General features: G+C 31.7%; 3 protein-coding genes and 1 non-coding gene across 4 annotated transcripts; 3 read left to right on the top strand and 1 right to left on the bottom strand.

Annotated features, from left to right (window-relative positions):
* On the top strand, positions 1-1,791 carry ATG39 (Atg39p; the record flags this gene model as incomplete). The annotated part of the gene is made up of 1 exon (XM_003671408.1): positions 1-1,791. The coding sequence occupies one exon, from the start codon at positions 1-3 to the stop codon at positions 1,789-1,791; it is 1,791 nt and encodes a 596-aa protein (XP_003671456.1).
* A 1,388-nt stretch (positions 1,792-3,179) lies between these two features.
* Positions 3,180-4,280, top strand: NDAI0H00400 (uncharacterized protein; the record flags this gene model as incomplete). The annotated part of the gene is made up of 1 exon (XM_003671409.1): positions 3,180-4,280. One exon carries the CDS (start codon positions 3,180-3,182, stop codon positions 4,278-4,280), a length of 1,101 nt encoding a protein of 366 aa, XP_003671457.1.
* A 157-nt stretch (positions 4,281-4,437) lies between these two features.
* NDAI0H00410 (Ras-GEF domain-containing protein) lies at positions 4,438-9,207 on the top strand (the record flags this gene model as incomplete). The annotated part of the gene is made up of 1 exon (XM_003671410.1): positions 4,438-9,207. One exon carries the CDS (start codon positions 4,438-4,440, stop codon positions 9,205-9,207), a length of 4,770 nt encoding a protein of 1,589 aa, XP_003671458.1.
* A 1,997-nt stretch (positions 9,208-11,204) lies between these two features.
* Positions 11,205-11,293, bottom strand: NDAI0Htrna12L. Its single transcript is given in 2 exon segments — positions 11,205-11,249; positions 11,205-11,293. It is a non-coding gene; the product is annotated as a tRNA-Leu (tRNA).
* Positions 11,294-11,799: the final 506 nt, after the last annotated feature.

The raw sequence follows: 11,799 nt of genomic DNA on the forward strand, positions 1-11,799 counted from the left end.
ATGAGTGCTTTTTCCTTTTCTTCATCGGATTCTGAAATAGGAGAGAAATGGGTTCCAGATGCAGTGCAAGGAAAGCATAACGGCAACGATCATCCGGATCATTCGGATTCTGATGGTCAACTTAGTGATAAATGGAATATGATTGATGTAGATATTAAAGAAGGTGTTGGTTCCAATGATGATGATAAGATGAAGGCTTTTAGGGTAACTTCGGCTGAGTCTACTTCAGAGTGTTTACAATACAATGATAACTATGATTCACTTTCTCCAACTTCTTCTCATTCCCGTTCGGAGTATTCTTCTTCCGCCTCGGACTCCGGATCCGCCTCCGAACCATCATCTTCCGATACCGTCTCTTCTTCAAATAGTTCTGCTGTTTTATTAGAATTATCTTCAATGTCAAATGAAAATGATGCTGATATTTTATCAAATACGAGCAGTGATGACTCGTCGTCTATTGCTGTCTCGAATACTGCTTTTAATAATAATATTAATAACGGTAATAATAAAGAAAATGGCCCTAATTTTATAGAGAAACTTTCAACTTCTCGTGATACTTTAGTGAACCCCATGAATAATAATGCTGAAAGAAACACTAATAGGATGGGAGGAGCAATAGCAGTAAAACCAACGTCTAGTAAGAATAATAGACCAAATTATGGGGTTTCTGATTTATTAGAACTTTCCTCTCCTCCAACTTATCAACACTTATTCCAACCAAATACTAACAAGTCACAACATTTAAATTCACCTGGATTTGGTACAGCTCTAGATTCAACTTTCTGTTCTCCTTCAGACATTTCACTTAGATTTAATTCATACCTGGGTGGTCAACCCATAGGATCAACCGCCTATTATGAGTCGATTAATGCACCTTCTATGGCAAAGATGGGTACGGAATACAAGCCACCTTTATTGGGAAAATCCAGAGAATCAACTTGTTGTTCACCATCTCTAACGAAGACGGGTCTAGGATATGATCAACCATATTTACCAACAAAAAACTCAGTCTCACAAAATTCTAAATTCACTACTTATGGTAATGATAATGAGAAATATTCTTCCATGCATAAAATAACTGAACGTCAAATTAGATACGAAAAAGATAAAAGGGATAAGAAAATCTTTTGTTTAACTGCATTAGTATATTTATTGGGGTTCATACTATCTTATATTATCATTTTCAAATATTTTGAAGTCACTTTATTTAGAATGTTCAACAAAAATAATGATAATACCAACAACAATAACAATGATCTTTTCAAATTAACCAAAAGTAATAAAGTTTGGTCGTCCACAAATGGGAAATATTTCGTTGATTTTGATAAAAAATATGCATATCGAGTAAATAATGAAAATGATTTGAAAAATCATTGGTTTAAGATGAAAATACTTTGGTATGAAACAAAATTGAAGATTATGGATCAAAATACTTTAAATTCAATGCTACAAAATTGTCAAAATTTTGGGAATAAATTATCAATTAAAGCTATGGAATCTTACAACTTTTTCAAATTATATGGTATAAAGACAAATAAAATCATTTCCAAATCCATGAAAGATTATTATAATAAGCAATTAAATCCATTTTATCAATCATCAAATAAAATTGTGAGAAGATTTTTCAAAATTCATTACAAGGCTATGGAAACATATTCAGTTAAGATGTATAAATTAATGAATAAATCATTAGAATCAACAATTAAGTATCAATTGAAACCATTCTATCTATCCATGTCCAAATTAGTTACGAAAAACTATAAACCTTTATTGTGGAAAAAAATATTATGAAATCAAATAAAAATTTTATGAAACAAGTTCAAGATATTACTAAATATTCTCTCAATATCATGGAAAAAAATGCCAAGAAATGCTAGGCTTTTCTGTATCTTTTGTTTTTACCCTTCCCGTCCCTCCCCATTTTTTGTTGTCAACAATGTTTGCTAGAAAATGAATAATCTACCCTGCTCTTGTTATCTGGCTGTTTTAACTTATTATCTATATTCTTGTCCGGCTTTTTTTGGCCCGTTTTTCCTACCATAATTCTACTCTCATATAGTTTTATTAAATATATATATTCTTCTTCTTACTTAATAAGTTGTATATTCTCTCTTTATTGTTTCCATTCAAATTTATAAAATCTTTCCAAAAAGAAGATATTGGGTTAAAAACTGTATATATAAGTCATGAATCTTCCCTTCGAAACTGACACGGAACACATTTCATTCATATTTAAAACTGTACGTGTGTACTGTACGTATGTATATAGAGAGTCTATAATAAGAGGTCATCTCGGACGATGAAGATAATCATTTCCGGGTATTTTGTGAGTTTGTTTTTTTTTGTTGTTTGTTTTCTTCCTTCCTTCTTTCCCTGAAGTGAAGTGAAGTGTTTAAGTGAAGCGTTAAAAGGTTTTTTTTTTTTTTTCAAGTTTTGGCGGGAGGAAGGGAGAGGAAAGCCTGGAGAAGACCCTAAAGACCCTCCTCCCGCGTATAGGTAGCACGTAGGTAGTAATACCCACCTATGTACCGTTTAGGGAAGGAAGGCAGTCTGTGGGGGGATGGGTGGGTGCGGGAGATCTAATTTACGTTGCGTTACGTTACGTTACGTTACGAGAACTGTGGTGTGTGGGTTTCTTTCTTTGTTTGTTTCCCTCGGTGGTCTTCTCCTGTCGTGACGTTTGGTTGTTGTCCGTGGATTGGATTACCCGTGGCGGGTCGGGTATTATTATTACGTATAATTATTATGCGTATGCGCGGATGTTTGTATTGTATAATTTTATTCTGAGGATATAGTCGAGTCTGGTCGAGTCCATTGTAGTGGAGTGTAGCGTAGTGTAGTTGCTTCACGTAGTGTGCTGGAATAACAAAAGATCTCCTCTGAAACTTGGAGGCCTTCGTCGTGGATCAATCCTTTAGAGGGTATCATCGAATAACAGATAGTCAAGTAAGCGCCATAGATAGATACTGTGATCCATACACACAATACCAGAACTGGATTAGATTAGCTTCATCTCTAACTGATTCTATCGAGGCTACCGCAGAAAAGAAAAGAAAAGAAAAGAAAGGCAAAGAAACCGAGATCTGTATATATCTGTCCTTTTCATTAAGTACAGGGGGCCCCAATACCAAACGAAGCATACACATACATATACACATAAACATACTATAATAATATATATGTCCTCGGATAATAATTCATTATCTATACCTAAGGATATTATAGAAGGTGTCATGGTTGATGATACCGCAGAGACCCAACATAATCATCATCGTCGATCGTTATCTCCAAGTTTACCAATATGTACTACTACTACATCAAAATCATCGATAACCTCGAATAAGTCTACTTCGACATCTTCAACAAATAATAATAACAATTATAATAGCAATCATGCAACTTTGACTAATGTCCGACCTATCGATGTCGTAGTGGCACTATACGATTTTTATGATTCCAATTCGACTTCTTCATCTTCATCTTCTATTAATAATGGAACGAATAATAATAACCATCATCATCATAGCATTCATAATAATAGTACAACTAACAAACATCTTTCCTTTCAACAAGGTGATACCATTTATGTCTTAAATAAAAATAGTTCAGGTTGGTGGGACGGTCTTTTAATAATGGATAGTAATAATAATAATAATAATAATAATAATGACACTAACAATAATAATACGGAAGGTGACAATCATAATAATAGTAATAACAACAACGTAAGAAGAGGCTGGTTTCCTCAAACTTATGTTCGTTCAATATCTTCCTCTACATCATCTGCTCATTTCTTTAAAAAATTGAACTCATTTTCAAATAGAAGTTCTAGAAGAGCAAGTGTAGCTACTACTCCTGGAATTATTACCACTACTACTTCTACAAATACCGTTGCCAATAGTAGTAATAATCCTGCAGCTCTTCCTACAGCCACTGCCACTGCTATTACTACTGCTACTGCTACAAACAGTAGCTCTACATTTCTTAATATACCTACCAACAAAAGTAAAAGTAGAAGAAATAGTTCCAATTATTCTCATATGAATCATACAACTTCAACTTTGGAAGATACAAATAGTATTAAATCTTTGCATAATCATCATCATAATAACAACAATTCTCATGATCATAATAATAATAATAATAATAATAATAATGACCAAATAAATCAAAACATTTCAGATCCACTGAACAAATCAAATATAATTACAGATACAAACTCTTCAACAAAAATTATAAAACAAAAAATGATGATGATCCAATTACTATATTATCATTAGAAGAAGTTCAAATGATTGTAAACAGTGTACATTCAAAATATTCTGCAACTTGGTCTCCTGTACCAGTAATATCAAAAATAACTGGTAATGTTGATGATAAATTAATATATTATAATAAAAATTAAATATTTATTGTTCAGAACTACCACTTTGTTCAATGGTTGAATCAAATTTAAACTCAAGAAATTCAAGAAATTCAAAAAATTCAAAAAATAACAATAATAAAGTTAAAAATATGTTTAGTAACAATACAAGCAATCTTATATTGAATTTCCCAAATGATGATCATTTGATCGATTTGACTCCAAGAGATCTATCAAATGTTAAGACTACTTATTCAACGAAATCAAGTAATAACAATAATTCAAGTAGTAATAAGAATAAAAATAGAAACACAAATGCAAATGCAGGCGAAAATGTGTCTTCAACGGCAACATCTTCTAAGAATAATAGTATTACTTCTCAATTCAATAGAACTAATATGACTGAATCAATCCATTCATTACCTTCATCTCAAGATCAACAACAACAACAACAATCAAATCCACTCTCACAAACTATACCTCCATCATCATCACAACCACAGCAGCAACCACAACAACAACACTTCCCTCATCAAGCAATATTATCAAAAGATGCTTTGTTTTATAAATATCCAATGGATATTAAACTTTGGACAGAATTACAAAATTTGACAATCCATTACACAAAATTATCTCATGAAATGTTTGTGAAAAATAATAGATCTGAATTTACTAAATGTTTTAATTATTTATCCAATTTGATTGTATTCACTCAATTGTCATGTAGACTAATTCAACAATTAATTAAGTCAAAACAATATAATAAAGATATTAAGAAATATTTGAAAAATTTAATCTCATCATTATCAAAAATCATAATAAATTCAAGAATTTATTTCGATACTTCATTCATGTTAAAATATGAATTGAAAACTTCAAGCAATTCAAATACAAATAATGATAATAATAATAATAATAATAATAATAACAAAAAAACAATGGTCGAAGAAGATATACCTGATGAAATGATAATGCCCAATAGGACTATAACGATCGACACAGACGCATCCATTGCAAATGTTAATGACGATATAGAAGGAAGTTCACCAAAGACAAAAAGATTTGTATCTACATCATCATCAACAACTAATACTAGTAGCATCATTAATAATAACAATAATAATAATAATTATACGAAAAGAACTATAAGTACAAGCACTAATGATACCATAGTTCCAAATAATAATAATAACAATACAACAATGAGAACAAGAAATTCAACCCTTGATAATTTTGAGAATCCATTCATTTATGATAATAATAAAAGATTACCTTCTACTTTATCTACCCCAAGAACTTCATTGGCTAATAGTCTTAATATTTCAAATAACAACAACACAGTAGGAATAAATGATACTCCATCTTCCACGAATATAATAAACCAAAATTTCAATACAAACGGTAGCACTCATGATGAAGAAAATAGAAGGAAAATACGTCATAAATCCATATTTGAAATAATAGATCAAGAATTTTTAAAATTCTATAAAAATATTCAAATGTTACATCATGTCTTGCAAACTTCAGTATTAACCACGGCAGATGCATTATTATTACCACAAATATTACCACGATTCTTTAAAGGTTCATTTAGTGGTGGTTCATGGACAAACCCATTCAGTGGATTCATTTATTCTGATTCTAAAGATACCATTACGACAATAACATCAAACCCTTCAAACCCTTCGATAGTTACCTCAAGAAATTCATCATATATCGATGGTAGTAGTACTAATAATAGTATTAATATTTATGGGGGGAGCGGATATGGTGGGTTTGTCTCTGGGTTACCACCTAAGATGGCTGAAGCAATTGCTCAAGCAGCTGGACAAAATCCAATAAGTAGTAGTACATCAAGTAATAAATTGGATGATTTAAGTACCAATGGAACATCTCAGCAAGGTGCACCATCTACAACCACAATGACAATGACTACTTTAAATTCATCTTCTACATTCTTCAATAGACCATCACATGATAGAACGTTTTCAAGGTCAAGAATCTCAAAGAGGAAAACTTTATACCCATTAAATTATAATACATTGAATCTAATGAAAAAAATTTCAAAAGAAATTTATGATAAATTTGATGGTGATATTGGATCAGATATATCAATATGGGACGGACCAATGACTAAAGCTAAGAATCTAGAAATAAATTCTAAAACATACGAACAAATTAATAGAAACATTTCCTTTGTGGAAATATTAGAAAATTTAGATTTAACCATATTCATAAATTTGAAAAAATTAATTAAATCACCTCCAAAGATATTGGATTTTGAAAGCGAAGAATTCTTAAAACATGCAATGTTATCCATTTCCACGATCATCACTGAATTTTTCGATATAAAGCAAGCTTTCCATGATATAGTTGTTAAATTAATCATGACTACACAACAAACCACTCTAGAGGATCCTTACGTTTTCGCATCAATGAAATCGAATTTCAAAATCGGTTATTATGAACCAATGAATTACGGTCTCTCATCATCATCACTAGATGAAACCACTAGCAATACTAAGTTAGTAATGTCTACAAAATTAATGAGGAAGACAGAGAAGTTTGCATCAGCATTGTATAAAAACTTGATTGATCAAGATGTGGAAACAAACAGACAAGAATTCTTGAATGTTATAGATGATTTTAGAAACGTTTGTGAAAAATACGTAGAAATTTCAAATATTTCTTGCTTCATTGTGGAACAATTGATTGAAGAAAGAGAAAATCTTTTAAATTATGCTGCTAGAATGATGAAAAATAATTTGACTACTGAATTATTGAGGGGTGAACAAGAACGTTGGTTCGATTATCCTACTGAATATAATTCTGATGATGAATTTATTGATGATGATGATGATGATGATGATGATGATAATGACGACGAGATTGATGATGACGGTGCGAATGAGAATGATGGAGAAATTCATAGCAATGCCGTTACTGATGATGATCATGATGAAAATGACAAATCTGCCATTAAGATAAATGATGAGGAAGCAACCGTTGATGGAAGTTTATTAACTAAAGAAGAAAGTGATACAACGGAAAGTGATGTTGATAAAGATGCTCAATCTGATAATGAACTATGGTTTTTACAATCAGAATATCAATCTTATTTGATATATGATTCCAAGGGTAAAATAAGAGGTGGTACTAAAGAAAGTTTAATTGAACATTTAACTAGTCATCAACTAATTGATCCCGCTTTTAGTGTTGTCATGTTAATTACTTTTAGAAGTATAATGACAACGAAAGAATTCTTTTTTGCCTTAATTTATAGATATAATCTTTCACCACCAGAAGGATTAAGTTTTGATGACTATAATATTTGGATTGAGAAAAAATTGATGCCAATTAAATGTCGAGTAATCACTATAATGAATACATTTTTACAAAGGTATTGGACTCCAAATTATTTGGAAAGTGGTCTTTCTGCTTTATCCAACTTTGCTAATTTTGCCATCAGTGAAAATATTCCTGGTTCAGAAGAACTCCTACAAAGAATCGAAGATAATATAATAAATATTCCTACGAAGCATAACATCGTCAATGAGAGCTCAAATAGTGATAATGTGATTACCAAGGATTCACACAAACCTTTATCTGGAACATTGAAGGATAAAATACATTCTGTTGAAGATGCATTATCGATCATTGATGATACAACTACCGTTCACACAAGCAATAACAATAATAAAAGTAGCATATCATCAAATCCAGATTACCACTCTAGTTCGAATTCTTCATTAAATGCGTTGAAAAACCTGACTAGTCCAGTATTGTTGCATCCAACAAATGCGGCAACTAATGTATTTTCAAGGCTAAAGAAACCTAAATTGTTAGAAACGGATGCTTACACATATGCGGAACAATTAACGGTAAGAGAACACGAACTTTATTTAGAGATTAACATGTTCGAATGTTTAGACAGAGCATGGGGTTCCAAATATTGTAATATGGGGGGATCACCAAACATATCCAAATTTATTTCCAATGCAAACGCTTTGACGAATTTTGTTTCTTACACAATTGTTAGACATACAGACGTTAAAAAGAGAGCTAAATTGATTGAATATTTTATTGTAGTGGCACAGTATTGTAAAGAATTGAATAATTTCTCATCAATGACAGCAATTGTTTCTGCATTATATTCCTCACCAATTTTCCGTTTAAAGAAAACTTGGAAATTAATACCTATTGAAGCTAAGAAAGTGTTAAGAAAATTGAATAATTTGATGGACTCAAAGAAGAATTTCATTAAATATCGTGAATCAATAAGAGGTATTAAAGATGTCCCATGTATACCATTTTTCGGTATCTATTTGTCAGATTTAACCTTTACATTTGTAGGTAATCCAGAATATTTGCATGGTAGTACAGATATTATCAATTTTAGTAAAAGGTCAAGAATTGTAGATATTATTGAAGAAATCTTAAGCTTTAAGAAATTCCATTATAAATTAAAACGTAATGAAGATATCGAGAATATGATCCAAGAATCGTTAAATAATGGGCCACATATTGAGAAACAGTATCAATTATCATTAAAGGCTGAACCAAGAATAGAGAATACAAATGGTGGTGGGACCAACCTATCGAATGATATCTTGAGTGATGAAACAGACGATGACGATAGCGATCCCAATGATCATCACCACCATCATCATCATTTACATCAATTACAACATAATATTGGTCCAAACAAAACTAATAGACATCACAGTCATAGTCATCAAGGTACAAATCATCATAACTCATCAAATGGTAACGATTTCGACGATAAAGACGGACAAGTCATCAAATACGGCAAAAAGAAACAATCTGCCAAATTATTTGGTTAACTTTTCAATTGTATATTGAAGTTTTGTATATACGTATTAGGTGAGTTATATACGTGGGATTTCATAGTTGATAGACAATTTGTATATATGTATTAAATTCATACCTTTAATACTAACAGTTTTTTTACTTATTAGAAAGATGTTTCTGATGGTTATGAACAATATCTGTCTTCTTGAAATGTTTTATATCAAATATCCGTCATATAAAGAGAAAAAGATTTGCTTTGGTGGGGCCTCAATAATCACCTGTCCAATTTAGGTTCAAAAATATACAGATAAATATGTATGTAATGAACCATTGATCGAAATTGCATTGGCTCCATTCAATTTTTTTGCGTTAACGGACTTGACTGAATCGAACCGAAAGAACAATACATACCATGATTCTAGTCTCTAAACGCGAGACACCTAACACATCGAACTGGTTTACATTTCTCTCTACTTGAAAGCAAAAAACGAACAACTAAGCTTCTGGTTTTGGCCTTAGAAAGGATTCTTCATTAAGTTCCAACAAATAATATAGCGTCACGCATTTCTATATTTGTCACCTTTGGATTTTCGTTTCATTTTTTGTGTCGTCGGGTGTTCTCCATTTTGTCCAACACCATCTCCAAACTGGAAGTGTCGTATCTTCGCCGTTAGTCCGAGACCCGGATTAATGGGATGACACGGCGCTAGGAAGCCCGAGTCATTTGTCGGAAAAATGGAATAAGCTTTATTAGGTCTGTAGGAGAACTAATTATTATTAGTGTATTGTTCTTGTTGCGCCTTTCCTTTTTCAAGGGAGGTTTTGCTGCACTACTTTAATTATTTTATGTACGCCACGGTCACTTCGCCCACGTAATAGGATGATGGATATTTCGAATGTATTATGTACGTAGATAGATATTCACTAAACAGTAGACAAACACCGCATCGATGGAGGGAGTCATTGCCACGACCTGTCACCACCAATATACAGATGTGATACTTATAATCATCTGACATAACACGTTCAAGATAAGATGTCACTACTTAAATGTATCAGTCATTACTTTATACTTTCCTTTTCAACGTAATCCCGGCTGAATTGATCGCCAGTTAATACGTAAATTGGATGAGCCTACATAATCACTATATACTAGTACATCTTTGTATCCTGACTTAGTTTGTAAGCAGGTATATGGCACAGCAAAATAATCAATAATGATCCATGAAACGTATAAAAGAAAAACCAATTTAACTTGATCGATCGAGGTGTTTCCCATTCCCCTTGCTCATTCCTTGTTTCAGAACTATTTCCCTCTTGTTCCATTAAGAAATAATAAAGAACTTAAGCCCAAACAGATACCTTTTCCACAACAAATAATAATACACTAGATTATTAACAATGTCTCTACGATACACAGCCTCTAAAGCTATGAACGCTATGCGCTCTTCTTCAAATGCAAACATACTCAAAAACAAAACTTGTTTAAATCAAGCTATATTATAAACTCAACAACAAACTTGAAGAATCATGAACTTCAACAAATAAAGAAACCTCAAACAACAATAATGACCTCTCCAATCAATATTTCAACTGATAACAGTTTTGAAGATATTGAAACCGTCACTAATCATTTAAGAGTATGATATTTTGCCATATTAGCGTTGATAATGAAAAGTAAAAAACACAATAACAGAACTTTATTATGTCATACTGCATATTAATCATTCACCGCTCTCATGTAGTTGCTCATATTCTCTAACAATATATATATATATATTTCTTTCTATATAAAAACTAGTGTATTTAATACATTATGATTTCATCAATATCACGCTTCATTTTTCTTTCTTTTTAAGCTGTTTGAATTTTCTGTAAAAAAAAATTTAACCTCTATGTGTTGTTCATGCCTTCTTTGACGATGTCCCAGTATATATAAACTAATTTCAATATTCTTTGAATAATACTCATGAACTTTTAATGTTACTGCAGTCTATTGTCAGTTTTAGGGAAAGAAATAAAAAAAAAATGAGAGATAAGGGATTCGAACCCTTGCATCCGAAGATATCAGAATGTTTGGGTTTATTTAAATTATTAAGTTGATAATAATTTTGAAAACCTAAATCTGACGCCTTAAACCACTCGGCCAACCTCCCTAACTTTTTACGATCTGTTGTAAGATATCCGATTAGGATTACGATTAGGATTACGAACTGTTGGCGTTATGCCAAAGTTTCACAAAGAAGTATGTTTATTTATTATTATTTGAGTAATTACTGTCATGATGTTATGAGTCGTTTTAGAAAAGCAAGTCAAGAATTATTATTATGAAGTTTACCAGGTTCGAAGTAATGACCCGAACTATGTTATGCACCATACATGTTTGTAGCTGTATAACGTTTATTGAATTATAATTGAATATCGTTTGTTGAATTAAGTCGAATGCCATGCAAGTGTTATCTTATTATTATTAAGATTGTTTTTGATTGCAGCCACGTCTACGGTTTCGGCCGGCCATGCGTACAAGAGTTATGTATTGGGTCGGTTAAGTTGTATGGTTTTGCTGAGTGTTTACTCGGGCGTATGAATTAGTCTCCCCTAATCAAACCTACAAGTATTTAGAG

This window comes from Naumovozyma dairenensis, chromosome 8 (genome assembly GCF_000227115.2).
Source record: "Naumovozyma dairenensis CBS 421 chromosome 8, complete genome".
Classification (NCBI taxonomy): domain Eukaryota; kingdom Fungi; phylum Ascomycota; class Saccharomycetes; order Saccharomycetales; family Saccharomycetaceae; genus Naumovozyma; species Naumovozyma dairenensis.